General features: G+C 65.4%; 1 protein-coding gene across 8 annotated transcripts; it reads left to right on the top strand.

Annotated features, from left to right (window-relative positions):
- Nucleotides 1-1,274: 1,274 nt before the first annotated feature.
- On the top strand, nt 1,275-26,538 carry ASPG (asparaginase). 8 transcript variants are annotated; one of them, XM_086708675.1, is made up of 17 exons: nt 1,275-1,470; nt 7,714-7,822; nt 8,499-8,610; nt 10,997-11,122; nt 11,422-11,505; nt 12,352-12,478; nt 16,328-16,440; nt 18,676-18,858; nt 18,956-19,069; nt 19,624-19,740; nt 20,850-20,945; nt 21,191-21,354; nt 23,328-23,414; nt 25,302-25,401; nt 25,666-25,755; nt 26,021-26,054; nt 26,323-26,538. In XM_086708675.1, exons 1-17 carry the CDS (start codon nt 1,389-1,391, stop codon nt 26,346-26,348), a joined length of 1,764 nt encoding a protein of 587 aa, XP_086564801.1. In that variant the 5' UTR covers nt 1,275-1,388; the 3' UTR covers nt 26,349-26,538. The 8 variants fall into 8 exon arrangements, 7 of the variants coding, with proteins under 7 accessions (XP_086564801.1, XP_086564803.1, XP_086564799.1 ...); XM_086708677.1 differs by having other exon boundaries at nt 25,666-25,746; nt 25,999-26,054; nt 26,323-26,426; XM_086708673.1 differs by having other exon boundaries at nt 26,021-26,538.
- The last annotated feature ends 701 nt before the right edge of the window (nt 26,539-27,239 follow it).

Raw genomic sequence — 27,239 nt, 5'->3', positions numbered from 1 at the left:
GGCACCCCCTGGCCCCTGCACAGTTTGAAGGTGGAGCCCTGGTGTGACCCCACGCCCTGGAGGAGAAGGTCTGCCTGGACCCCAAACTCCGTTCCTCGGGTGCTAGTGGTGGGCGGTCAGGGGGTGGCTTCCCAAAAGGGTGAGTGAACGTGGCCCCTGCAGACACAGGAGCTCACTTAACCCAGCACCAGGGGCCTGGCAGGTGTCCGGACCCGCTCAGAGGAGGAGCCCAAGAACAGACACACAGAACTCGAACAGGAACATGGAAATGGAGGCACAACCAGGTTTTTTTTTTTTTGGGTGGGGGGGGGAGGAGAGGGCCAGGACCGTGTCCATCCCAAGTTCACATGGTAAATAAAGCCTGACCCCCAGCCCCTCAGAACGTGACTGTATTTGGAGACAATCTCTAAAGAGGAGATTGACTTGAGGCCATTAGGCGGGTCCTAATCCAGGACGTCCTGTCCTCCTAGGAAGAGGTGTGGATACACACAGAGGCAGAGGGACACCCTCGATTGGAGCAGAGGCCTCAGGAAACCTGGAGGAATGCCTTGATCCCAGACCTCAGCCTCCAGGACGGTGAGGAGTTTCTATTGTTTAAGCCTCCAGCCCCAGCAGACAACAGAATAAACTTGCCTGGTGCTTAGACAGGAATTACTTTGGCATTGTTGGAAGTTATCATAGTAGCTTCCCTGGAGAGAAATCAAATACTGGAGGGGCTCGTTGTGGAGACAATGCAGTTTTCCCCGAGGGGAGCCAGGGGGTGGGGTGGGGGGGTGGTCCCCAGCGGTCAGGGTACAGCCTCGCTAAACCCAATGGAGATAAGCCTGCTGCCCCCTGCCCTCCCTGCCCTCCAGAGCTGCGGAGGGGGTGAGGGGGGTGGGTTCTAGCCCTGGAGAGGGCCCCTCCCGCCCTTCTCCGGGAAGTGAGTGGGCGGGCCGCATCTCTGCCTGCCCCCACCCCCACCCGCAAGGAGTGACACCGAGGGTGTGGCCTGCAGGGCTTTGGCTTTGCTGGAGCACCGGGGTCTGTGGGAGCCACCTGGGAGGGGAGGGTGCCCCCCCCCGCCCCCCACTCCGCGCTGGGGCGTCCCCTAGGCCAACCGTAAGGCACGTGGCTTGTGTGTCACAGGTCACAGCCACTCCAACACCCAGGGCCACTGCACTGGTCGATATCCGATATCCGACAGCCCAGGGCCTCTCAGGCCCCGCCCCCCCCCCCCCCCCCCCCGGACGGGACCCGCCCCCGGACAGGACCCGCCACCTCCGACCCGCACACCTAGCTCGCTGCGTCTCCCCACCACAGGCACAGCCCTCCCCCGCTACCCTGGGTGCGCCTGACGCCGTCCCTTGGTGCCCTCAGTCCCCTTGGTTCTTTGGTCCCCGGTAGGCATGTCGCGCGCGGTGGAGCCTGAGCGGAGGCTCCTGGCCATCTACACCGGCGGCACTATCGGCATGCGGCTCGAGCGCGGCGGTGAGTGGAATGGGGTCCTTCCCGTGCCCAGTGGCCTTTCCCAGGTCGGAGCCCTCCGGGGCCTCTCCCACCCCTCTGCACAGAGCCACGGGGGTCTCCGAGGGCCCACGGCTTCTATCTCACCCCTTTCCGGACAAACAAGACCGTGTGGTGTCACGGCTAGGGCAGTCCAGGCCCTCCCCAGGGATCGTGAGGGGCCGTGACCTGACCCCACCCCTTCCCCCAACGTTGTTCAAGCTTGAGGGCTCCTGGCAACCCTCCCATCACAGCTTTCTGGACTGTTCAGGTGCAGGAGATGGCTTTGGGGAGTTGCGAGTTTTGTCTTTGCCCCTTTGACAGGGGCTGCTGCTGGGGGTGGGGCGTGAGGGCCTGGGCCAGGGCGCTGGAGCTCGCGGGTGACCCCGGACAGACCATCTGCCTGTACCTTCCCCAAAGGCTCCTCCTGGTCCCGTGACGTGTGGGATGCCCAGCAGAGCCCTGGGGGCCCGGGACACACCCTCAGCCTCATCTTTGAACCTCTCTGCCACTCTCTTGCTGTCTGCGGGTTAACTGTCCCTAAGGGGTCCCGCGTCCCGTGGGCTGGCACTATCTTGACCCCTTCCTCCCGGGCTCCCTGCCAGTGGCCCCTCCCTGCTGCTCCAGTCCTCGTCTGTGCTCACACCTGGGTCAGCCCCTCACCCGGCCCTGCAGTGTCCCCCCCCCCCCCACTTTCCCCCTCTCCCACTGCAGGGGCCTGGCCAGAGCAGACGTCCCATGCCCCCTCCCCCGTCACAACCAACTCTGGCCCCCGCCCCCCAGGACTAACAGAACATCTCCTTTGTCCTGGTGGGTCCCTCGGCCTCGGCCCATCCCCTCCCCCACCGCTCCTGGTCCCCCCCTTCCCACTGGTGCTTTCTTTGTGGCTCCAACAGCAGCTTTTCCAGCCTCTGTCCCTGTTATTCCATCTGCGACACAGACAGTTCGCACATTCCTTGGGGCCCACTCCATGCCGGGCTCTAGGACTCAGGCCTGCGTAGAGCCCTGTCCTGTAGGGGCTCAGGCCCCAGGGACGTGGCCGTCCACCCAGCCCGCCAATTGCCCCTCCCTGGGCTGCCAGGAGCCAGCCCTCTGCTGCTGTGCCTTCCGCCTCTCTGCCTGGTTAGTTCACGGGTGGACTTCTGAAGCCTGGAGGTCCCCGGTGACACTGGCCGGAGGTCCCCGGTGACACCCCTGCTGGGTGCTGCTCTGTCTGGTTCCCTCGGCCGTCACAAGCCTGAGAGGGGCTGACATTAAACCAGCAGCGGCATGTGATTCAAGTCACAGAGGCGGTCTGGGGAGACGATGTAGGGCCGTGGGCACCTGTACGGCTGGGACCCTGCGTGTGGCTGTGGCCTCCCTTGAGGGCCTGGGGCCTGGACCCAGGTGGGAGAGAGCGGGAGGGGCCGGGAGGTGGAGGCTGGGCCGAGAGAGGGGAGCTGCTCTGGGCGGACCGTCTGGGACCCTGGCCCATCCCGGACGCTGCCCCTCCAGGCTTGGCATGTGGCCGTCTGCGATTCTCTTGAGCTCACACATGGTTCCTGAGGGTCTGGGCTGCACGGACTGGTGGACTCTGACCTCTCTCCCACCTTTCTCTGACCTCTTTGCCCATCCTCCGAGGCAGCCCTGTGGCTCACTCCCACGGGTGCTGCTTCTCCCGGAGAGGCTGCGAAGTCACATGTTCAGAAGGTGAACTAGAGACCTTGACTCAGGAAAGAGGGTGTGGGGGTCGGCTACAGATGGGGAAGAATCTTCCAGAATCCCTTGGAGCCTGCTCTGGCGCTGGGGCCTCCTGGCCTGGTGAAGGCGAGGTCAGCGGACGCCTTCTTGCGCTCGGAAGGCACCTCAGAAGCACCAGCCTGTCCTGGGGGGCAAGGAAGCTGGTCTCCTGAGCTGCGGGGCAGGTGACGGCTGGGGAGCAGGCAGCTGCCGGCCTGGGGCGACTGGTCCGCTGGGGGCCTTGGTGGTGCCTCCCAGCTCCTTGCTGAGGGCTGCTCCTTCCCCAGTCCTCCGACTTCAGGAAGGCTTGGGGGGGGGGTGGTGGCTTAAACCCCAGAGGACGAAAGAGGAAGAGACATGGGGTCTGGTCCCTGCTGTGCCTGTCGTGTCATATACCCCTTGGCCCCCTGAGGCCAGGGACGGCCCTCAGGCCTGCTTTCAGTGTTCAGGGACACACATCTTGTGCTGACTTTTTTGCCTAAAAGTGTGCGTAGATTGAAAAGGTGTCCGGGGACGAGGGCAGCCCCCAGGCCAGGGCACAGGCACGGGCACGATGGGGATGGACGCAGGAGCCAGGCCTGGAGGCTGGAGGCCACACTAGGAGGGCCTTGGGCAGCCCCTGCCCTCTCCGAGCCCAGCAGGGGTCGTCGAACTCGGGACAGTATCAATGATTAACTCGCCTGGCACTGCTGACGGGGCTCCAGCCTCGGGACTGTGGCAGAGGGTGGCGAGGGGAGCAGGCCAGCAACAGCTAGGCTGTTTGGATTGTCACTGTGGAGGGTGTGAACAGTGGCCTGCAGGGCACACGGCTCCGCTTGTCTGAACCCTGCCAGAGGCCGGGACGGCGAGCGGAGGGCAGAGGCCGCTGCAGCCTGGGACACCCCTGGACCCAGCCCTTCTCTGAGTCCAGCAGAGATGTCACAGGTCAAGGGGCATCATGAAAGCAGAGTCAGATGATGGCCTCGGTCCCAAGGCTGAGCAGCATCAGCGGCCCCTCCCACCCAGCTGAGGAAGCCAGAGGCCCCTCCCATCCGGCTGAGGGAGCCAGAGGCCCCTGTGACCTCTGAGTGCCACCCTGCCCCAGCGTCCCTTGCAGGCACTTGCAGACACGGCATGGGGAGCAGAACTTTGGGGGCAGGTATCTGAACATGCCAGGACAGCCTGGGGTGGGGGTCACAGTTGGTCCTGCAGCCAAGCGTCGCCCGTAAGGGTGGTGTCCACCGTCTCTCGGTCACCGCAACATGGCGTCTGAGCACTCGACCTGGACCTCCTCCCTGAGCGTAGCTTCACACGCTCACGTTTTTCTAGCCGAAGCTATAGGTGGTTCCCCAGGGACCCGCAGTCCTAGAGGACAAACCGTCCCTTAGACACGAGGGGTTTGGCCGTAGCTGAGAAGCATGGTCTGCTTCTGGTTTTATAGGGGCCTGGTGGGGGGGCGGGGGCCCTTGTGGAGAAAAATAATACAATTTACAAAATTAGAGTTCAGTGTGAGAGCAGACGTTTATGCGGAACGAGTAAGGAAATCATAACAAATGACCGGTTTGAAAAAGCCAAGGATGTCACAGAACCCCAAGGCACGATTTTTGTTCATTAACGTCCTGACTTTCCCTCAGCTCTTTCCCCCCCATTCTCTGGCTGCACGGTTTCCCACGCTCTTTTGGTGTCACAGTGCCGTGGCGGGTTTTGCCCAGAGAGAACAGACCAGGAGGGCATCGCCTCTTCTTGGGCCAGCGTTGCCTGTGCCGTGCACATAAGTCCCGGGCGGGAACAGCGGGCTCCCACCCTTCGGGGTCCTCTGGCCCTGCCGCTTCCCACCCCGCTGCAGCAGGATGCCGACGGCGGTCACTGCCTCACCGTCGGCCGGCAACAGCCTGGCTGTGGGTGGAGGCGACCACCCACATCATGAGCTCGCCCCGTGAAACCCAGACCACGTGCATCCCCACCTCCCCTGCCCCGTCCGTGGATCCCCAGGTTGGCACCACCCCCCACGAGGAGCTGGGGTGGAAAGTGGCTCTGTGAGCGTCCTGGGGCTGCTCCCACACGTGACCAAGCAGGTGGCCCCCTTGTGCTACAGGCAGGCGTCTGACATGGGGCAGCGAGGGTCCGTCCTTGCCGCTTCCTTGGCTGTGATTGAATCGCCGTGGTCTTCACGGCCGGCGCCTTCACGCGGCTCTCTGCCCTGTCCTCACGTGGCTGCCTCCTCCGTGTGTCCAGTCTCCCACACTTAGGGCCCACCTGCACAATCCAGTGTGGTGCCCCCGTCTCCGGACCCTTAACTCCATCGCACATGCAAAGACTGCCTTTCTCGCGGGGAGGGCATGCGCACCTTTGGGGGCTGCCTGTCAGCCTGCCGAGGGTGGGGTCGGGGAGCTTGGCCGCCAGGGCTGGGCGGCCGGGTGGCTGTGAGCCCTCCTCCGTGCCCGGGTTCTGAAGTTCTGTCCTCGATGCTGGTGGGGCTGGTGAGCCTGGACCTGTGTGGAGGCAGGCACGTGTCCTGGTCATGCTTCGGGCATCTTGGGGGTGTGGCCAGGCGGGCAATCGTGCACTGATGTCCCCCTCTGTCTCCTGAGCCCCATCGACGTGGTATTTCCTCAAGCAGCCCCGTAGCAGCTAACCCGCATTGTTTACTCCTGCATGAAACGTGCGTGGAGCCCCTGCTGGGGCCGTGTGCGGGGCGGGGGCTCCCCTGGGGATCCCTCTCCGGCTGCGGAGATGGCACCATGAACATCCAGGAGCACCCATGGGGCCAGCGTGCCTGGCACGTAGAAGGTGGGCACATGGAGGGAGCCTGAGCAAAGCTGAGCGAGCGAGGAGTGCGGTCCTGCTGAGCGTGGAGTGGGCCGGGCTTCTGCCCCACAGATGCTGTGTGACGACAGGGAGGTGTTGCGCCCACTCTCCACCTGTTTGGGGTAACGTGCTAAGCGGCCGTGGGAAGCCGATCTGCCCGAGCGGCCCTCAGAAGGCCACGGTGGGGGGGCAGCCCCTGCCGGGAGCTGCAGGGCGGGAGGGAGGGCATCAGTGGGCACGAGGGACAGGAGAGGGCCCAGGGTGCTGGGCTGGAGATTCAGGGCCTGATGCTGAGCTGCTGGCCCTCAGGAAAAGAGCAGATTCACGTTCAGCGGCGGGAAGCTGGCCGCCGGCCTGGTGAGGAGACAGACTCTCACGGTGGCCTCAGGAAGGACTGAGCGGCAGGGTGTCCGCGGGTGAGGCGAGTGAGCTTTCCGGCTCCTTAAAGGGAGGAGATGACTCAGAGGCCAAGTCAGAGAGATCACAGCATGGGAATTAAAGCCGTTGCTGGCTGTGAACACGGAGCACGGGGCCCGAGCCCGGGAACGCGGGAAGCCCCTAGAAGCTGAGAACCACCCCCGTGGGAGAGGCAGCAGAGAAGCAGTTGTACACGCATGGAACTGAATTCCGCCGACACCCCGAGCGGGCCTGGGCAGACCGTCCCCCGGCACTGCCAGTGAGGTCACAGCCCTGCTGGCACTGGAGGCTTCTCAAGGCCCGAACAGCAGGCTGTTTTAGGCCGCTAAGCGGCAGCGGGGGCTGGACGTGCCCCGTGGGCTGCAGAGGCCGAGAGCAAGGGTGTCGTCCAGGAGTGACCACTCGCCCGGTCTTGAAAGGTCTTCCTTCCTCGTTTCAGCTAAAGGCGTTTCTCGAGGAAGGGGACCCTGTTGTCCTTGTCACTGTGTCCAAGTGTGTGGGAGACGCCCGGAGAAGTTAGCTGACCTGTCTAAGGTCATGGTGCTGGTAGGGAGCAGGGAGGGACAAGAGGGAGCCTTTGCCGAGGGGTTGTTTCTAGCAGACACAGCTGTGACCTTTGAGGGTTTTCTAAAACACGACGCCATTTCTGCCCAGTGCCTCAGATGCCTGTTTCTGGCACATGGGACATGTTTCTGGGTTTTGGAGGGGTCACACAGCCTAGTGAGGGAGCAGGGGCTGCTGGGGAAGTGTGTGGGAAGGGCATCGGGGCCTGGACGTCAAGGAGGGCTTCCTGGAGGTGGTGACCTGAGCGGGGGCGAAGCACATACTGGTTTGAAGGAGGAGGGGCTAAGGACTTCCAGGCAGAGCAGACAGCATGTCTGCCCGCAGGAGTTAGTGTGGTCACCCGGCAAGTGGTGGGGAGAAGCGTGGGTGCGTTGTGCTGCATTGTGATGGAAGGCGGGGGACAGCCTGGGCCCCTGAACCTCAGCTGGGAGCACGGGGTCGCCTGGAGACGGGGTGGGCCGGGGCAGGCCCTGGGTGGAGTGGCCAGAGGAGGGCTGCCCGGCCCCCCGGGAGGAAGCTGTCTCATCCAGACCTGGAACGGCTGCCCAATCTCACCAGGGCCCTGGATTCTGTCCCCACCCCAAACCCCTGACCCCTGCCCTGGCCTGGCCCCCGCCCTGGCCTGGCCCCCAGCGTGTTGGGTAAGTGCCCTGATGAGGAGGGAGGGGCCGGCGGTTACAGGAGCCCGTGGTGGCTGCCAGCCCCTGACCCCACACCCCCTGCACTGGGTTCTGCCTGCAGTGCTCGTCCCTGGGAGGGGCCTGGCCGCTGCCTTGAGGACGCTGCCCATGTTCCATGATGAGGACCACGCCCGGGCCCTTGGCCTCCCGGAGGACACCCTGGTGCTGCCGTGAGTGTGGGGCCTTGGGGCCCAGCCGGGGATGACGGCCTGCTGTCGTAGGGGTGGGCCTATCCTGAGACGGGACGGCTCCTGCAGGGTCCGTGGGGCAGGCTGTGGTCACTAGTGTTATGGCTTTAGCACCGACCAGCGGCCCTCTTTCAAGTGAGCCTTGGGGGGGCTGCAGGCCTTGGGCCTAGCCACTCGGGGACCCAAGCCCATCGGGAGAGGCAGGGGCTGGCCCCAGGTAGCCCCCGCCTCCCCCCAGTGCAAAGTTCTCTCTGTTTCTTAGTTCTGGGCCAAGGCTGCCTGGTGCCCTTCATGGCCTCCTGGTCTGGCTTCCCTCCTGCCAGAGATCGTCCTCCCAGGGTCCGCTCCTGGCCCATGGAGGACCAGGCCTGGGCCCCCTCTTAGAGCCGGTTCTGGGAAGGTGACACTGCTGGGGAGCAGCCTGTCCCGGCCCAGCCGTGACCCCTCGTGAGGACCAAGGTCCCTGTTCCTGGGCACTCTGGGTGGAAGGAAGGCTGGGCCCTGTATTCAGGTTGCTGAGAGATTGTGGATATGCAGAACCTACTGAGAAGCCCCTCGGTGCAGGGGGGCAGGCGAGGGGGGCTGGCTGGGTGGAGGGGAACAGAGCAGGCCAAGGGAGGAGGGGACAGAGTGGGAGCCCTTGTTCTGCCTCCCGCAGGCCCGCCAGCCCTGACCAGAGGGTCATCTACACGGTACTGGAGTGCCAGCCCCTCTTCGACTCCAGTGACATGACTATCACCGAGTGGGTTCAGATTGCCCAGACCATCGAGGTAGTTGGGGAGTGTGGGCGGGACTAGTGGTGTCCCGCTAGTGGTGTGTTACTGGGGGGCGGGGAACTGGGAGTGTGGGCGGGGCTGTTTGTGGGCGTGGCTGACTAGGTAGGTGGGGCTGTGTATACTGGGAGGGAGTGTGCGTGGGGCTGTACGTATGGTGGGGCTGGGAGTGTGGGCAGTGTTGCGTGTACTGGGCAGGGCTGAGTGGGTGGGACTGGAACTGTGGGCGGGGCTGTATGTATGGGTGGGGCTGGGTGTGTGGGTGGGGCGGGAGGATGTAGGTTGCGGTGGGAATGTGGGCGGTGCTGTGTGTACTGGGCGGGGCTGGGAGCGAGGGTGGGACTGTACTGGGAGGGGCTGTGAGAGTAGGGCTGAGTGTGGGCGGGGCTGGGGATGTGTAGGCGTGGCTACACATGTGTATGGGCGGGACTGAAAGTGTGGGCAGGGCTGGGTGTGGACATGACTGGGGTGTGGGCAGGGCTGGGGTTATGGGCGGGGCTCGTGGGCCGGGGAGGAGCCAATGCCGGGGAAGCACTCCTCTGAGGTGTGTGGGGATGGAGTCCACCTGCCTGGTCTGAGACCCTGGAACGTCTGGGAATGGCAGCTTCAGGAAAGTGCTGGATCCTTGGGTCACATCTCAGCTGCAAGGCCTTGAGGCCCTTTCCCACGTGCAGGCAGTGGATAGGCAGCGAGGGCCATGTCCACTCTCCTGGTGAGGAAATGGTCTGGACAGCAGCCCTAGTGTGTTCCTGTAATTGGTTTGTCTGAGTTAGTATCCTAGGCTGGGAGGCACGATGCTTCCCTGAAGGTTGGCAGGCTGCATGTCTGGCCCACCCTTCTCTGTTCACCCTACCCATGCCCACCCTGGAGTTGGGACTTTAGTGGATTTGGAGCCCGTAAAAAGCTCAGAACCCCGTGCAGGTCTTGTGGTTTACAGCATCACGTGGTGACCCCTTGGACCTGCTGCCAGAGCGCCCCTCCATCAGCTTTCCTCTCCGTTCTGCCCAGTCTCCTCATCACCAGCCCCCGCTCCTGCACAAGCCTGGCCCTGTGGCCTGACTGCCTCCCTGGGGGGCCCTGCCACCCCACCCCCACCTCCTCCGGGCCCAATTCTCACCCGTCTCCCTTAAGCCTCAGAGGCTCATCACACAGGCTCCCCTTCCCTGCTGCTGGGGTCTGGCCCCAGTCACACGCTTGCGTTCTTTAGTCCTGCGGGGAGAGCAGCTCCCTGGGCTGCACCCCCTTTCACTGTGAGCAGGACACTGTGTGGTCCTGGGCCTGGTCCTTGCGTCCATGAACGGGGCCACTGGCTGCCAATGGGTGTGTCTGTGGCCATAGTCCGGGGCAGCTACCCTGGCTTGTGGCCAGCACTGTCCTCTGGTTAGGGCCTGACCACTTTGCTGTCCTGGCTGTAGTGTCCGGCCACATGCGGACTCAAAGGGCCTTCAGGGCCTGCCTGTGGCAGTGCCCTGTGTGGCCAGCAGAGGGTGCCCCAGCCCGCCACATGGTTCAGCAACTGCGGTTCCAGGGCCAGCCTGGCTGGATCAGGGTCCCTTCAGGAGGGACTGGACCCTCTGGTTCCCAGAACTGTGCCCTTGCAACCATAGCCCGGGCCAGCCACCCTCTTAGGGCTGGCCTTGGCTGCCCTCTAGGTGGTGGCCTGAGGATGTCCTCTCAGAGGTGGCCAGCACGCCTGTATCTGGAAGGACCCTTCCCCAGGTTTGCCTGCCAGCGTCCTGCCTTCCTGCCAGGTGCTGTTCCAGGCAGCGTCCCAGATCACCTGTCAGCTCCCGGCACCGGTTGTGCCTTGAGCCCACTGCTGTGTCCCTGCCTGGCCCTCCTATAGGACCATGGGCTCGCAGGCTCACGCACCCCCACAGCCCCCTGCCTGGAGGCAGTGGTCATGCGGCAAGGGACCCTCCTGGAGAACTGTGCTGACACACACAGTAGTCTGGTGTGGTCCTCCAACTCGCCAGTGTTCTTGGGACCCCTGACTGGGCATCGCCTGGGGGAGACGCTGGCCGGAAGTCCAGAGGGGACCTTCTTATCCTAGGAGAATGTCCAGAGACCCCTCCCCCCTAGGCCATGTCTCTCATGCAATTAGAGGTGTCAGGAAAGGAAGCTGTCCTGGGTGTGGGGGAGAGCATGGAGGGGTGAGACTCCAGGTAGAGGCTTGCTTCCCAGAGAGTGTCCTCTGGGCCAAAAGTGACCAGGATCCCACCTGTGCCTCCCTGATTCCCTCCCTCTGCATTTGGGATCGTTTCCTTTTTTTCCCTGAGGGGGTGGGAGACCAGCTAGCTGCCTGTCCCCGGGAGGAGGCCTGTCCCCAGGAGGGGGCCTGTCCCTGGGAGGAGTCCGGCCTAAGCTTGCTGCACCCCCACAGAGACACTATGGGCGGTACCACGGGTTCGTGGTCATCCACGGCACTGACACCATGGCCTTCGCGGCCTCCGTGCTGTCCTTCGTGCTGGAGAACCTGCAGAAAACCGTCATCCTAACTGGTGCCCAGGTAATGTCCCGGGCTGACCGGAGAGCACGAGGGCCTTCCTGAGGCCACCGGGGGAGTTGGCACTGTGGGGAACCCAGGCCGCACCCTGGGCCTCTTGCTTAGTTCTGCAGCTCCCCAAGGCAGCGCCTGTCCTGTCTGTTCTGGCCGGCCAGGCTGGTCAGTGCCCTGGGTCCTGTGGGTGGGTGGGGGGATCCATGGCCTGCTGTCCGCCTCGTCCAGCTGCCCTTTCTTTGTCCCCCCCCCTTCATTCTTCCCTCTGGTATTGCGTGAGTCTCAGCCCATCTCCGGCCTCCCCCCAGGTGCCCATCCACGCCCTATGGAATGATGGCCGTGAGAACCTGCTGGGGGCCCTGCTCATGGCCGGCCAGTACGTGATCCCCGAGGTACCCTTCCCTCCCTGGCGTGGGCTGCAGGGGGCGTGGCCTGCGTGGCGCAGGCGGGGGCTGTGGTTGGCACTCAGGTGGGACATGCAGGTGAGCCGTCAGCCAGGGTTTGAAGATGTGTCTTTTGCCTTACAAGTGGCATACACCGTCACCGTGGAAAAACCCGGAAAATAAAGAAAGCAGAAGGGAGCAAAGCCACCCATGTCTTACTTCCCAGAGACGCTGCTGTTAACAGCGCGCTGTGTTCTCTTCCGGGTTACGTGTTACACGTGTTCACGTTATGTGTGTTTACGTGTAAGTTTCTGTAAAAGGAGGTTGTACACAGTATAGCTGTGGAGCTGGCTTTCCCTGCTCAGCATTCTTTCTCCACACAGCAGCATGGGGAGACCTTACGAGACCCCCTAGCACTGCAGGGGACCCTGTGCCAGGGGGAGGGCGCTTCACCGAAGCACGGTTCACATTGTCTCCCTACTGCTGTGCCTCCCTCCCTCCCCCAGGAGGACAGCCCTAGAGCAGCTGGGGCGGGGGGCAGAACAAGACCCCCCAGCCCCTGAGCTCCGGAGCGCGGACACTGTGGTGAGGGGTGGGCCGAGTTCACCAGGGACTCCCTGAGAAGCAGGGATGGGGGCAGAGGGCAGGTGGGAAGTAAGGGGCGGCAGGGCCCTCGGGTGGCCAGCTCCCTGCCTGGCTCTCCCCAGGCCCTGCGGGATGGGTGGTAGGGAGGGCAGCAGCCGCAATCGACATCTGCAACCTGTCCTCAGTGGGTGCTCCGCCGATGGCAGGGGGGAGGCCGGAGGGCCCTGGGGCTCCCCAGCGCTGAGCCGCTGCCTCTCGCCTCCCCCACAGGTCTGCCTGTTCTTCCAGAATCAGCTGTTTCGGGGCAACCGAGTGACCAAGGTGGACTCGCGCAGGTTTGCGGCCTTCTGCTCCCCCAACCTGCCCCCTCTGGCCGTTGTGGGCGCTGACGTCATACGTAAGCTGGGCGGCGAGCAGGGCCATCCCGTGAGGGCTCCCGCCCCGGGTTTCATGCCTGGAGCTGGGCGGGAAACCGTGTCTGGGGCCCCAGAGAGTCTCCCTGCTGCCCTGGGCTGCAAAGTCGGGGGCTGCTCAGAGAGGGGGGCCTGCGTGGGCCACCAAGGGGGGAGCGCCGGTGGGGAGCCCCAGCTCGGAGCCAGGGGCTGAACCAGAGGAGGAGCAGGCTTGGGGGACCTGTGACCCTGAGTCCAGGAGTCTGTCTGTGACCCTGGCGTGCACCTGGGTCCCCCGGGACGAGGTTCCTGTGCTGTGACCTCGTCCCTGGAACTTCCAGGGGAGTCCTCTGCCTCCTGAGCCTGGCAGGCAGCCCAGCCCCTAGGGAGCCCCTGACCCACTCTCGTCTCTCCCTGAGCGTAGAGCTGTCTCTGACCTTGTTCTCAGCAAGGGCAGCTGGCCTCACTCACCCAGAGGGAGTCACCCCCCAGGGCTGCCCTGTCTCCACCCAGGATGTCTGCCCTCCTGCTGTGTCCCCAGGAGTCCCCACTCCGGGTCCATGGTGGGCACAGCACAGTGGGCACAGCTTGGGGGCCTGCCCTGTGTCTCTTCCTGACTGAGCTGGGGGGGGGCCTGGGCACCTGTCCCCGCCCCACCAGCCGAGGGGTCCTGTCCTAGAGACCCCGTGGTGGTGGCAGGGGTGCTGTAGGGCCTGGCAGAACCAGCCCTCCTGGGGGGTACTTTGGTGCTTAGAAGCCTGAGAGGCAGGGGACCCAGCACCAGCAGGACCGGGTGGCTCTTCTGGTTAGACTGCCTGACTACAGGCCCTTGGGAGGGCAGCGCTGCCTCCTCGCCCACATGGGCTCCACCGGGGCCTGAGGGGCGGTTCCAGGAGGCTGGCATGGGGAGAGCCCTGGGGTCTGCTGGTGCAGCGGCCTCCACGCCCGCAGGAGGGTGAGCATATCGAGACCAGGGAAGGAAGTGGACTCTGGGTGGCCAGAGCCTTGACTTCCTAGGGACAGGGGCTTCCTGGAATGTTCCAGCACAGGCAGGGCCTCAGGAGCACCGGGCCCAGGCCGGGTAGGGGCTGTAGGGGCCGAAGTCTTTTTGGGAAGGCTGATGATGAAGGCTCGGAGTGGGGAGGGGCTCTGGCTGCTGCTGGGCTGTCTGTGGAGAGCAGATGGTGGGAGCGGGTCCTTCCTGGGATGGGCAGGCTGGTCACGTAACTCTGGAAGCCGCCAGTGCCTCTGGATCCCAACAGGACACACAGAGTGGGGATCCCAGCATGGCGATGGCCACGACCTGGCTGTCCCCCGGGGTTCTCTTCCCGGGCAGCAGGGGGCCACAGGGGAGGAAACCGAGGTGGAGAGGCCCGCAGAGGGAGGTGTTGGCTCAGCCAAGCCCTGACTCCCATTCTGGTGGTCTTACCCTGCACCCTCTCCCCCCGCCCACCCTCCACTTCCCCGAGCACCCTCCAGGGGTCACGAGACAGAACACGTGAGCAGATGTGAGGTACGTGCAGCACTCCCAGGGCGCCGGGAGCCAGGCGGGGGGCTGCTCGCTCACTGAGCGGTCAGGAGGGCTCCCCGGAGGAGGTGGCACGCATACTGGTGTTGGAGGACAGATCAGCTTCCTGGCCGCGGTGGGTGGCGGTGCTCAGCCCCTCCTGCCCCCCGTGCTGGCCAGCTGGGGAAGGAAGGCATGGGCACCAGGAGTGGGCCGCCCGCTCTGCAGGCCCGGCTCCCTGCTGGGGACTGAGTCACACTTCATCTGGGGCTCAGGAGGGGGACTTCCGGGGACGCACCCTGCTGGCAGGCCTGGAGGACTTCACCCGGGACGGCAGGGCTCTGTCTGTGCTGCACCAGGCCCAGGCAGGCCTCAGGACACGGAGCACGCTGAGGCAGGCCCGGCCTGGAAGCCTGGTGGGCGCAGGGCAGAGGCCACCCCGGCGCCCCAGGCCCATGACCCCGCCAAGATTGTTTCCCGCTGGCCAGGGTGCCCGTGCAGAGCGTGAGAGCCTCTGCCCCCACCTGCCCCGGGCCCGTTCCGGCAGCCGGTGTTGGGAAACACCAGGTTCTGCCCAGGATGTGGCAGGCAGGACTGCCGGGGGGGCCGATGACGCCTGGGCTGTCAGGGGCTACCCCCCCTCCTGTTGGGGAGCTGGAGGACGACCCCCCAGCCCAGCCTGGACTTTGCCTTGTGTTTTTACTTCCCTCTGTGAGGCCATTACAGGCAGGGCTTGGGGGTCAAGAGGGGCATGTGATGGTGACCCTGCCACCAGCTGCGGGGACAGCAGAGCCCAGGGCCCTCCTGTGTGGGGGGACTGTCAGGGGTCTGCCCCTCATGCTACGTGGATACCACCCTGCCCTCCTCCCTCGGCTCCGCTGGGGGAAGAAGGACTTGGGCCCCGCGGGCTCTTGCGGGCATGGTCCAGCCGTGCAGGGAGGGGGCGTGGGCTCTCTTTGTCTCCGTAAAGCCCCCTTTGCAGCCATAACTCCTGGGCGGTGGCAGCGCTTCTACCCCCCCGCCAGCTTATCTGCTCGTCCAGCTGGGGCGCTCGGCCCTAAATTAAAGGGCGTCTCTCACTGCTGATTGATGCCGTGGGCCCCCTCCTGCTGCCCATCCCCCCACACCCCCTTTGACGCATCGGGAGAGGGCAGCATGTGTCCGGAATGTTCCCTGGTTTATTATCACACATGAATTGGTCTGGTGGAAACAGCAGCAGGCGTGCAGGCTTACACCCCCACGCGGGCGGGGGCGTAGGGAGGAGCCCTGGGCCAGGGTCCTGGGTGCACCCCTCCCGCCATTCTCGTCCTGGCCCCGCACCTGACTGGATGAGCAGCCTCAGTGGCCCTTGCCCACTCTGGGCCTCGGTTTCCCTGTGCTGGACTCGGGGGTCTCCGTGATGCCTGCTACCTCAGAGAGGCTGTAATCACAGTCCGTGCCAGTGGGCATCGACGCCTCCGCCCAGATCGCGCTGTCTCGTGCCAAGGACTGGAGAGAACGGGGTCCTGTGCCGGGTGTGGGGCTCCTGAGGGCTCAAAGGCTGGGCCTGCTGCCCAGCCCCTCCCTTTACCCCCCCGGGTTTGGGAGGCATCTGCCAGCTTGGTCCTGGCAGAGCAGTGACTTCGGACCGGCAGGGAGACGGGCCTTCTGGGCAGCTCCTCTGTGTGGTGGGTGAAAGGGGCACGGACCCCGAATATCTGCCCCCCACTTTCCACAGGGCCTGGGGCGCTGGGCCTCAGATGGAGGCTTTCTGTCCCCAAAGGTGGGGGGCCCAGAAGACTCGTTCACTGGTTCATTCCTTCCTCCCTTGACTCGCTGAGCTGTGGGCGAGGTGGGTGCCCAGCGAGGCACAGGTGAGGCTGGCTGGTCAGAGGACCGGGCCCGACTCCTCCTGGCGTCCAGGACAACAAACCGTTTCTGGTTCGTCAGCTCTGTCATGTCTGTTGTGTTTCCTGGCCTTTGCGCATGCCGTTCCCCCTGCCTGGAACGCCTCTCCTCCACCTTCCCTGCCAGACTCAGGCAGCCTCTGTTCCCGGGGGCGGGGGGGGGGGGGGGTCCTCCTTTGTGCCCCGGACTCCGAGCCACTGCAGAGCCGGCACAGGCTGGGGCTGCACCCGACCTAAGAGTGAGCTGAGGACCGGCAGGAGTTGCCTCGGGAGGGGGGGCAGGGCAGGGCAGGGTGGCGGCGAGAGGGGCCGGGGCTCTGGAGACACCCAGAGCGAGGCCGGGCAACACGGAGGGCCTGAGGGGCTGAACGCACCGTGGGCGTTGCTGGGGCCGAGTGCGTGCGGGGGTGTCGGCTGTCCGGTGGCCCAGCGGTGCCACACGTGTACCTCTGCCCTCACAGTCAACCGGGAGCTGGTGCGGAAGGTCCGAGGGAAGGAGCGGCTGGTGGTGCACAGCAGCGTGGAGCGTGACGTGGGGCTGCTGCGTCTCTACCCCGGGATCCCCGCTGCCCTGGTAGGGACCCGCCCAGCCCTGCGCGCCCTCCGCACTCCCCCGCATCCTGTGTCCTGCCCCGCCCCTTCCCGTCCCCCACCCCGCCGCGGGCCCGGGCACGCAGGCCCCTTGGCGTGCTGAAGCTGCACGTGTCCCCGAGACCTGCACCCCTCCCTTGCCTCTTCCGCTGGGGCTTCGGGGCCCGGTCTTCCCTCATTTGCAATGCGGGCTTGACCGCGTGGATGCCTGTGGACTCGTGGCCCGGGTTCCTGCAGGGCCACGGGGGGCGTGGCCCTAAGACTGCTCCTTCTGTGGCGGCTCTGCCCCGTCCTCCGTGTGCTCCCTGCTCATGACCCCTCGGCCACCAGCTGCCACTGGGGTAGACACGGCACCTGACTGCGGCCTGCCTTGTGAATTGGGCTCAGATGCCACGTGGCCCATCCCATAGAGGGTGTCTGAGCTGAAGGTACCTCTGGGCATCGCAGGGCCACGAGCCGGGGTGTGGCTGCTGGGCTCAGTGCTGTGACCAGCCAGGCACCATGGGCAGATGCGGCTTCGCGGGTACGTTCCCGCACACAGGGTGGCCTGGTGGGCTAGTGCCCTGGGCTCTGGGTCGCTCACAGTCTGTGAACCGGTACCTGACCCCCTCAAAGGCACTGGGGACAGACGGGGTGGTCTTCCCACCATGTGTCCCCCATGCAGGTCCCGGGCCTGGCCTAGGACAGCGTCCCACAGTACGTGGGACATGTACTCAGTGCAGTGAAAGATCCGGTAGGAAAGATGGGGGGGGGGCTTGTAGCTCAGGTGGCCTCCCCGAGACTGGACCAGAGATGGTGCTGGAAGCTCTTGCGGGGAGCCAGGGTGTGCAGGCCACGCGCACCAGGACCCCTGTCCTACAACCAGAAGCGGGGCCCGGCCCCGTGTATGTGCCCCCTGTCGTCCTGCCACCGCTGTGCTCTGTGTCACCCGTAGCCCGAGGGTCCGCGAGGGTCCTTTCTCCCCAGGCCCCTCTGAAGGGCAGAGACCCTCAGAGTAGGAGGCAGTTCGAGGCCCTGGGGCTGGGCCTCGTGGCCTCTCTGGGCTGGAGCCTGCTCCTCCAACGGTTGGTCTCGAAAATGAGGGCTGTCCCAGGAGCTGACACTGGCGGTCGGGCTGGACCGGCGGGGAGTGCGGGGGGGTGGGGGGTGGGGGCCCACGTGAGGGACTGTCACCAGGGGACAGGTGCGGGCCTGGGTGGGTCTCACATCTGTAGTATCTGTGTGTCACTGTCCGAGGCTGCCAGGTTGAATGGGGCTGAGCCACACAGGACCCTTCAGGGAGAATCGTGCTGGGCCTCTGAAATTCCTAGAACTCACCATAGCTGGGGGAATGAAGGGCCATGGAGCTGGCTCCCCAGCCCTGCCCCCACCCCACAAAGCTGGGCGAGGCTTGTGCAGGGGAAAGGGCCCCGGGGGCTTTGCTTGCTGGGGGCAGCTGGGCCTTCGGGGCGGGGCCTGCTTCCTGCGGTGCGTCTCGGGGCGTCGCCTCCCCATCCCCGGTGTCTACCAGGGACAGGGTGCAGTCACCTCTGACCTCTACCTGGAGAAGCAGAGGGAGCTGGACTCAGCCTTTCTGATGAGGGGTCAGGGCTCTGACGGGGGACACAGCCAGAGGGGTGGATGCTTGCACAGAAGTGCTGTCCCCAGGCCAGTGGCTCAGCCCTTGTGTTCCCACCTGCATGGCAGATTCAGACACGGATATGGTCGTCTGGGCCACACTTACCAGCGCCCAGCACGGGGCACTGCTGAGCTGGGGAACCTGTGTTCCTGCAGCCGGGCCTTCAGGGGGACCGTCCATGTGTGAGGTGGACCCCAGGTCCCGCCCGCCGTCTTCTGAGTGGAGCCTGGCGGCCAAGCAGGAAGTGCGGGGGGCTCGTTGGGGGCCCTGCATGTGTGTTTAGCTGCAGGGCACAGGCTTGCTGGGAGCAGCCCCTGCTATGTTTCAGGTATAAGGGGTTGGATAGAGGGTTGGCGAGGCTGGGGGCGCGCTGGAGGGGGCGTTCGGATTGTCGCCACACCACCCGCAGCCTTAAACACTTACGGGGGACAAGGCCTTTCCTTGGGAGGGCGTGGTGGGGAGCAGCCCCTCATGGCTCTCCATGTGGCCTGCTCAGAGCCCGGACGTCCCTGCCATAGCCGAAGGTGCAGGACAAGCCTGTGGGCTCCTGTTGCCGGAGCAAGAGGCCAAGGCCGTCCCCGTCCCTTCCCGGCCCCGCAGGTTCGGGCCTTCCTGCAGCCCCCCCTGAGGGGCGTCGTCATGGAGACGTTCGGCTGCGGGAACGGGCCCACCAAGCCGGACCTGCTGCGGGAGTTCCGGGCCGCCACCGAGCGAGGGCTCCTCATCGTCAACTGCACACACTGCCTTCAGGGCACCGTGACCTCTGGCTACGCAGCCGGCATGGTGGGGGTGGGGATGGAGGGCTGGAGGGGGAGGGGATGGGCCCGAGGGCACAGGGCGAGTGGCACCCCCCTTCCTGCTCGTGCCCCCTTCCCCGCAGGCCGTGGCGGGAGCTGGCATCGTCTCGGGCTTTGACATGACGTCGGAAGCTGCCATGGCCAAGCTGTCCTACGTGCTGGGCCAGCCGGGGCTGAGCCTGGACAGCAGAAAACAGGTGTACCCTCGGCTTTGGGCACAGTTGCCCCTGGGCTGGGGGGCATGGGGACCCGTGTCAGGGCTGCTAAGGGCCCAGCCCAGTGGGTTGTGTGCCTGGGTCGGGAGGGGACAGGGATGCGGGGCCTCCCCGTGGCGGGGAAACACCAGCTCTGAGGCCTGGGCTCCCTCCACCCCTTGCCAACCCCAAGCCCAGACAACGTGTTCTTCCACTCTCTCGGGGAGCCTCGGTCTGGCCAAGGCTCCTCAAACCGCTCCCAGGACATCCCCTCGTCCCCCACCCTTCCCAGGGGGACCTCAGACACAGCCAGCCTGGGTGGTGACCACGGTGCAGGGGGTGGGGGATGGGGTCCTTGGGAGACCCTGAGCTAATGGAATGGAGGCTGGGGTCGGCCCATGGGGACCTGGCAGGGGTCGAGCTCAGGCCTAAGGGATACAGCCTGGACTGAGGAGTTGCAGGCCCAGGACAGCCCTCGCCGCGTGCCCCAGGGATGCCTGGGCCAGTGGTCTGCCTGCCACAGGGCATTCCTAGCTCTCTGTGTTCTCCTCCTCCAGCTGCTGGCCAGGGACCTCCGGGGGGAGGTGACGCTGCCCGCGGGGGACGAGCACCAGCCCTCGCTGACTTGTAGCACGCTGGGCCGGGGGGTCGCCCAGCTCCTCAGTCTGAGCCAGGTATTGGCCAGTGTGTGTGTGTGTGTGGGGGGGGGGTGTGACATGGGGGCCTGAGGTGCGGGTCGCCTCTGGACATGCCAGGCACTAGCCGTGGCCCCCATCATGCCAGCACATGAGCAGAAAACCACCAGGCATGGTGTGGTTTGGGACCCAGGTGGAGGGCTGGGGTCCGCAGTGGGGAGGATTTGCGAGGATTCAGGCAAGGAGCTGCCCGTGGGAAGGGGCCGGGACGGTTTAGCGGAGTCTTGGTGACATGTGGATGGTGGGCAAAACTTGGCCCCATCACCCAGTGGGGCCAAGCTCGGCTGGACCGGCTGGGCCTGCTGACGGCCCGAGCTGGCCCCGGGTGCAGGGCTGCCTGAGAAGCGGCAGGCCTGAGTCAAGGCAGGCGCGCTGTCCTGGGTGCTGGACGGAGGGGGCGCCTGCTGCGGGGTTGGCTGGGCTCTGAGCACCGGGGCCCAGGCCCCACAGCCGCACCTGTCGGGTACAGCACCTTGAAGCTCCTCTTCACCTTCCCAGCCCGGGGGCCTGGACCTGGAAGGGGCAGGGGAGCTGAGCTCATACTTCCGGGTCTAGAGTTTGGGGTTCAGGCCGGGTCAGACCCACAGGGGTGCTGGGGGCCTCCTGGTGCCCCACCTCACACCCCGCTCTGCCCGAGATGTCCAGGCCTGGCATGGGAGCTCACGGACAGCAGCACTGCAACCCGGGGTCACCACGCGTGTGACAGTTTCCCCTCTCAGAGTGGGGGTGGGTGGGTCTGTGATGGACAGCTCTGGCCGTGCTCACTGCCACTTGCCCAGGGCAGGCAGTGGTCAGAGGCCGGGATGTGTGTGGCCTGTCATCAGGGCGGCTGTGTCGGGCTTAATAGCTCGAGAGATACGGTCGCTTTGTGGTCGGGCCCTGCCGAGGGTGCTGGGCTGGGTGTGAGGCTGCCTGCGGGGTCTCTGCTGGGCTTCCCGGCCCTCTGGCATCCTGGGGAGCCCCTAGATGCCCCACAGCATTCCCGGTGCTGGGGGCAGGCAGCCTGAAGGAGCTCTGCCCACGTGTGGAGTAGGGCCTTCCTTTCCAGGGAGAGGCGAGGTCCCAGGGTGCCTCTGTCCTCTACCCAGGAGGCCGATGCAGTGCGGGAAGCTCTGACGCCTGGCCTGGCCTGTGCTGCGGCCCATGCGGGCGACCTGGACGTGCTGCAGGCACTTGTGGAGCTGGTGAGGCCCCCCACCGCCTCAGGGACCAGCCCCACCACGCCGGGCCCCGGGGGACGCAGGGCCGCCTTTCCCTGGGGCCCTGTTCTGCCGCGCTGGGCAGCCAGCCGGTGGGACCTTACTGCCGCTACAGGGCGTGCCGGTGGCCGTGCCGGGCCCCACTCCCGGGGTGCACCCCGACCCTCCCGTCCCCTCCCCGCCCCTGCCCAGCGCCCCCTCAGTGGGTGACGTGCCCTTGCCTCACCCAGGGCAGTGACCTGAGCCAAGAGAACTTTAACGGTCAGACCCCTCTGCACGCGGCTGCCCGGGGAGGCCACCCCGAGGTGGTCACCATGCTGCTGCAGAGAGGGGTGGGTGTGAGCGCCCGGGATGAGGATGGACTGAGCCCGCTGCTGCTGGCGGTGAAGGGCAGGTACCTGGGCCATGTGGGGCGGACCTGGGCACAGCTGGCTTAGACAAGGCTGCCCTGTTGCCTGTGGTGACACAGCTTCCCGGGCAGAGCTGAGGACACCTGCTTCCTGGAGCCTCGCTGCCCCCTCCCTACACCACCCCCCCCCCCAAGCCTGGCAGGTATTAGCAGGGACCATGCTTGGGCCCAGACAGGGAGGACTGAATGGGCAGGGTGGTCAGGGAGGGCTTCCTGGAGGAGGTGACCTCTAAGCTCAGCCAGGCAGGCGCAGCAAGACCCTGGTGCAGAGTTTCTAGGAAAGAAAAATCCTCACGGACAAAGCTCAAGGGGTTGAATGCGTATTTGCCGTCATCCACACACACCTGTGGGCCTGGAGGGTGGGAAAGGGGAGAAGCCGCCGGCCCAGCACGTGCATGTCGTAGACATAAAGCGGGCTACTTAGTGCCAGATGTTAGGCTGGGATGGGCACAGGTGCCCTCGGGGGACAGGCTCAGCCAGCAAGGTAGGGAAGATGTCCCCCAGGCTGGCCCCACCCAACAACTCTGATTTCTTAAAGGGAGGGGTCCTGGCCTGGCTGTGTGTGTGTGTGTGTGTGTGTGTGTGTGTGTGTGTGTGTCTGGGGGCAGGGGTCACAGCCCTCATTTTTCATCTTTTGTTGTTTTATCTGGTGTCTGTAGCAGTCCCCAGACCCCCCAGCCCAGACCCCTAGCTTCTCCTGGAGGATTTCTCCCTACGGGCACTTGGCCGGCCAGATCCTGGGTTATTTTGTGGTGTGTGTGGGGAGTGCTGGTGAGCCTCCTGGAGAGAGGCTGAGGGTGTGTGGGCCTGGGGTCGCCACACTGTCCAGGTCAAGTCCTGCGTGCCCCAGCTGTGTGAGCCCTGGGGTGGGCATGTGACCCTCGGTGAGGGGAATGATGGGTAGCACCCTCTTTACCAGACTCTTGTGAGCATGAGGCACGGGGGGTTCCCAGGATGGGGGTGAGGGGCCGGGGCGATCCGGCTGGGTGTGGGTGGATGGTGATGAGCTCACTGTCCCTGCCCCGCCCCCCGCCCCTGGCACAACAGCCCCCCCAAACCGGTCTCCCGGCCTCACTCTCCTGGCCTTGCTCCCAGACCTGTTGTGCTCTAGAGGGCTCTTCAGGGTGGGGAGGGCAAGGCCTGGGGGGCCCCACCCTCCTCCCCAGGCTTCCTAAATGTGGGGTGACCATGCCATTTATAGGACACAGACACTGTGGGGCAAGGGGCCTGGTCAGCACTTCTGCTGTGAGAGCCAGCCTCCACTCGCCCTGTTCCTTTGCCTTGCCCGCCCGTGGCCCCAGCACCCCCCCCACGCCCCCGCCCTGGCCCTGCCCCACCTCTCACCCCCATGTCCCACGCACAACCAGTGGCTGTCTCCAGGCTTGGCCCAGGCTGGTCGGCCTTGGGGAGCCCACAGACGTTGGGGCCCTGCTCTGGGTCCCTACCGTTCATATTTACCCCCTAGTGTCTCACTGACACCCTACCTCCAAGGGCAGAGTGCAGGCCCGATTGACTCAGTTTCCCCAGGCGCAACCCTGGCTGGGACGGGTGCGTGTAGCGGGGCCCGGCTGTCCCCAGGTATTCACAGGGGTGCGTTGGGCCCTTAGGACAGGCTGAGGGAGACCATGGCAGGGGCCTCATGATGCAAGGGGAGGAGCTGCTCAGTCAGGGCCGACGGACCCTCCAACATGGGGTGAGATGGGGGGGGGGACTCAGACCTGGCCCCACCCCGCAGACCCTCGATGTCCTGGGAAGGTACCTGGATGAGTGGCAGGGCATTGCATTGGCCTGGGGCCGGGGCCGGGGCCGGGGCCGGGGTCGGGGGGCGGTGGCCCTGGCTGGGGCTGGGGGCAGTGGCCCTGGTTGGGGGCCCAGGTTGGGGGTGGGTGAGGCACTGCCGTGCTTGAGCAGAGGCTGCCTGGGCGGGTGGGTGGTCAGCACACTCTTTCCCGTGGCAGGCATCAGGATATCATTGGGCTACTGCGGGCAGCTGGGGCCTGCCTGTCCCCCCAGGAGCTAGAGGACGCAGGGACCGAGCTGTGCAGGTGAGGGATGCGAGGATGCAGGGAGGGCTGGTAGGCCGGGTGGGGGGCTTCCGAAGAGGAGACCCACCCTGAGGGTTGGGGGGCTGATCCCCCTTTGGGCTGGGTGACAGGTCTCATGAGTCTCCGTCCCCCCCCCCCCCCACCGTGGATGGGCTCCAGTGCGGGCCCACAGTGGTGGGACCCAGTCCCTGTCACTGGTAAACTAACCACGGGGTTGGTGGCTGTCCAGCCCAGGCACACTGCAGCCAGTCGCTAACATGACTCTGACCTCACAGATGCCCCGAGTGACACCAAGGCAGGCCTGGGGATACTGGGGCACAGGGGAGCGGGGGCCCCGGAGGTCTCCGGGGAGGGTGTTGGTGGTGGGCGGGGTGCAGGCCAGGCCCAGGGCTGCCGAGCTCAGCTCCTTCCTGTGTCCGCGGGCACCCCCTCCCAACGGTGCTGCTCTCACAGCCTCACCGGCGCTGGGTCACTCGGTGCCACCTGTCAGCTCCCCAGGCTGGGTCTGAGAGCCCAGGTGGGGAGTGGAGAGAGACAGGCAGAGGGCAGGACAGGCTTGTCCAGGAGGCCAGGCCAGGGCACTGGTGGTAGCCAGGTTTGGGGGTGTCAGAGGCAGCCTAGGTCCACAGCCCTGAATGTCGGAGACCCCGAGCCTGGGGAGTGGGTGGTGACAGTGGGGTCTCTGGCTGAATGGCCGGGAGTGAGGCGTGGGTGAGCTCTCTGCTCACAAGAAGGCCCCGAGGCTCTGGCCCTCTCGTCCCCACCAGCCAGCGCCTCCCCCACCCCCTCGACCCTGGGGGCCCCAGTCCTAGATGTGGGGTGGGGTGGATAGGCCCCTCTGGGTCTGAACCCGGCCTCAGGCTCTCCTGCTCTGATCTTGTGTCCCCGGGGGCGGGGGGGGGGCAACCCAGGCCCTGCCCTCCTCAGGTGACAGGGACAAGGTGAACTCTCACATGGGATGGGTCTGTTAGGACCTAGCAAGGGAGGGGCCCGCTCACAACCGCTGGCCGTGGCCCTGCAGGGACTTCTGGGGTGACTTGGTTCAGGGTCGCACGGCCAGGTGGGCCTTGATGGCTCCATTGACAAGTGGCGAAACCGAGCGTCCCGGACCTGGCGGTGGGCTTGTCCAGCCTGAGCTGCTTGGCTGCGTTTGAGGGCCCTTCCGAGAGACAAGCCTGTGGGAGGCTGGCGACAGGTCCGGGAGGGCCTGGTGCTGCCACCCAGCGTGATTCACCCCAGAAATAGCTCGGCGCCGCTGTGGAGGCTGCTGCTGCTGTCTCCCGACTAGGGGGGCGTCACTGAGGCCCCTTGGGGGGATAGGCCTCCCCCTGCAGCACCCCCTGCCCCGGGCCAGCACACCTGGCGTTCGGTCCCTTTCCGGCTCGGCCCCCGGGTGGGGAGTGGGCTCCCCTGAGGGGGGGCGGGAGGGTGAGGATGGAGGGGAAGACCCCGGCGAGGGCCCCTCCTTCTTCTTCAGAGCAGGTGGGCCCAGGTCCCTCTCCCAGTGGGCACCTGCTCCGCCACGCAGGTCCAGGCCACCCGAGGGTCTCCCGCGTGTCTCCCTGCACCACTGGGCTTGAGCAGACTTCCTCCTGCCTCTGCGGACCCCGCCCAGGGAGAGCGGTGTTGTGAAACATGAAACTGGCATGCACGTGGGGCATGTGTGCACGCGCATGCACACTTGTGTGAGTGTGCGCCTGCGTGCGCCCTCCACCTGAGCCACAGTCACCCCCTCTGGGTGAAACCAGACCGCAGGTCCCTGGCCGGCCCCCAGGGAGCCCCGCACCGCTGCCCTCCTGCCCTGGCCGCTGGGTCAGCTGTTTGGGGACTGGCTTTGTAAAGGCGCCTGGGGTCCTGACGGCACCCCTCCTCTGCTCCCTCTTCCAGGCTGGCTTCCAGGGCGGACCTCGAAGGCCTGCAGTCATGGTGGTGGGCGGGGGCTGACCTGGCTTGCCCAGGCTATGACGGGCGCAGTGCCCTGCTTGTTGTGAGTGCCACCAGTGCCCCCACCGCCCTCTCCTAGGCCACCTCCTCCAGGAAGACTTCCTGACTGTTCCCCTGGCTCCCCCTCTTCCCCCCACCCGATGTCCAGACTCCTGCTCTCCTGGTCCCTGGCCCCGGAGCTGTGGGGACAAGGAGTCACGGGCGTGGGTGGGAAGAGCCAGGGAAGACATCCAGGTGGGTGGTCAGGGGCCAGGCTGCTGGTCAGTGTCCCTGAGGCAGCCCCGCCCCCACGTGCACCCTCCTGTAGGCAGAAGCAGCTGGAAACCTGGAAGTGGTGACCTTTCTGCAGAACCTCCAGGGTGGGGCTGCTGTCCAGGCCCCAGGCCCAGTAAGTTTCCTCTGCCCCACACAGGACGGAAGGCTCCCCCGCTGGACTGTGGCCCCCTGTGTCTGAGGGCCAGTCCTGGGGACCGAGCCAGAGGAAGCTGAGGTGGGTCAAAGTCACTTAGGCCTGTGGAGCTGTTTCTGTAGGTGGGGCACACACTGTGTAGGCGGAGCCAAAAAGCGCTGAAGGGCGCAATCCGGGAGGGCTTCCCGTAGGAAGGGTCAACCTCACACCTCCTCTATTCTGTCTTGTCAGGCCACTCTGTGACGCACCCTACCAGAGCACCGGAGGGCCCCGGCCATGGCCAAGAGGTTCCTGGAGCCTGGAGGGGACCTCAGACCCCTCTACTGCGTGTCCTGCCCACCCTGCCCCACCCCACTGGGTGGGGGGCTCCCACCTGCCTCCTACCTCACACCCCATCCCCCCACTCCGTCATCTGGCCCTCCAGAAGACTCTCAAGTCTGGCTGGGTTTGCTCAGGTCCTTGGGTCCCTCCCTGGGAAAGGACTTGTCCGTCTGCCCTGCCCCCACACACCGCCTGTGCCCAGGGAAGAGATCTCAAGAGACCTCCGGTTTTCAGGCAGTGCTGCCTGGTGTCTAACCTGAAGCTGCCTTGCTGCGGAACAAGCCATTCCTTCCTGTTGTGGCCTGCTGGAGGGACGCCACCCCACGACTCTGTGACGTACCCCCACTGCTGGGACTCTCCCCGCTCTGTTTCGCACACGGCCTAAAGGTCTCGGTCGGGCAGAGCGGCAATAAAGTCTCTCTGGGGACCTCCCTCGGTCCCCAGACCCCAGCTCCAGCGCGTCCTTCTGGGTCCCAGGACTGTGGGTATGTGTGTGGGGAGTCGCGCCCCAGGCTCTGGGTCAAAGGGCCGTGTCTTCAGCACCCCCGGGGGTGAGGGACGCCGGCCGGCCCTCCCCCGCTGTCCTGCCTCCTCCTCCAGATTACTGTTCAGGCTGCAACTTCTCCAGACAACCTCTGCCCCATCTCCTCGGTCTGTCTGCTCCTTCTCCTTCTTTTTTTTTTTTTTTTTTTTTTTTTTTTTTTTTTTTTAAATTTTTTTTTTTCAACCTTTATTTATTTTTGGGACAGAGAGAGTCAGAGCATGAACGGGGGAGGGGCAGAGAGAGAGGGAGACACAGAATCGGAAACAGGCTCCAGGCTCCGAGCCATCAGCCCAGAGCCCGACGCGGGGCTCGAACTCACGGACCGCGAGATCGTGACCTGGCTGAAGTCGGCCGCTTAACCGACTGCGCCACCCAGGCGCCCCTCCTTCTCCTTCTTGACACTTGAAGTCCCTGCTCCCAGCAGCCCCCACTCACACCTGCCTCTGCCCGACTCCCCTTGTGCGGACCGACCGGACCAGACCGGACCGACCCAACTGTCTCTCTAGTCCTCCCGGCCCCTCCCAGTCTGTCTGGCTGCTCCTCAAGGTTCGGTCCAGCCCAATGTGCCCACAGCCCCTGCCCAGGGAGGCCTGAGAGGGTGACCCGC

Source organism: Puma concolor, chromosome B3 (assembly GCF_028749965.1).
Source record: "Puma concolor isolate L17-30 chromosome B3, mPumCon1.1.hap2, whole genome shotgun sequence".
Classification (NCBI taxonomy): Eukaryota; Metazoa; Chordata; class Mammalia; order Carnivora; family Felidae; genus Puma; species Puma concolor.
This window is presented reverse-complemented; position numbering and strand designations above follow the sequence as displayed.

Coding starts and splice junctions, on each gene's coding strand:
- ASPG (XM_086708673.1), top strand. CDS start 1,389: ATGTCGCGCGCGGTGGAGCCTGAGCGGAGGCTCCTGGCCATCTACACC. Junction 1,471..7,713: donor CATGCGGCTCGAGCGCGGCG/GTGAGTGGAATG, acceptor TTCTGCCTGCAG/TGCTCGTCCCTGGGAGGGGC. Junction 21,355..23,327: donor CTGCTGGCGGTGAAGGGCAG/GTACCTGGGCCA, acceptor TTCCCGTGGCAG/GCATCAGGATATCATTGGGC.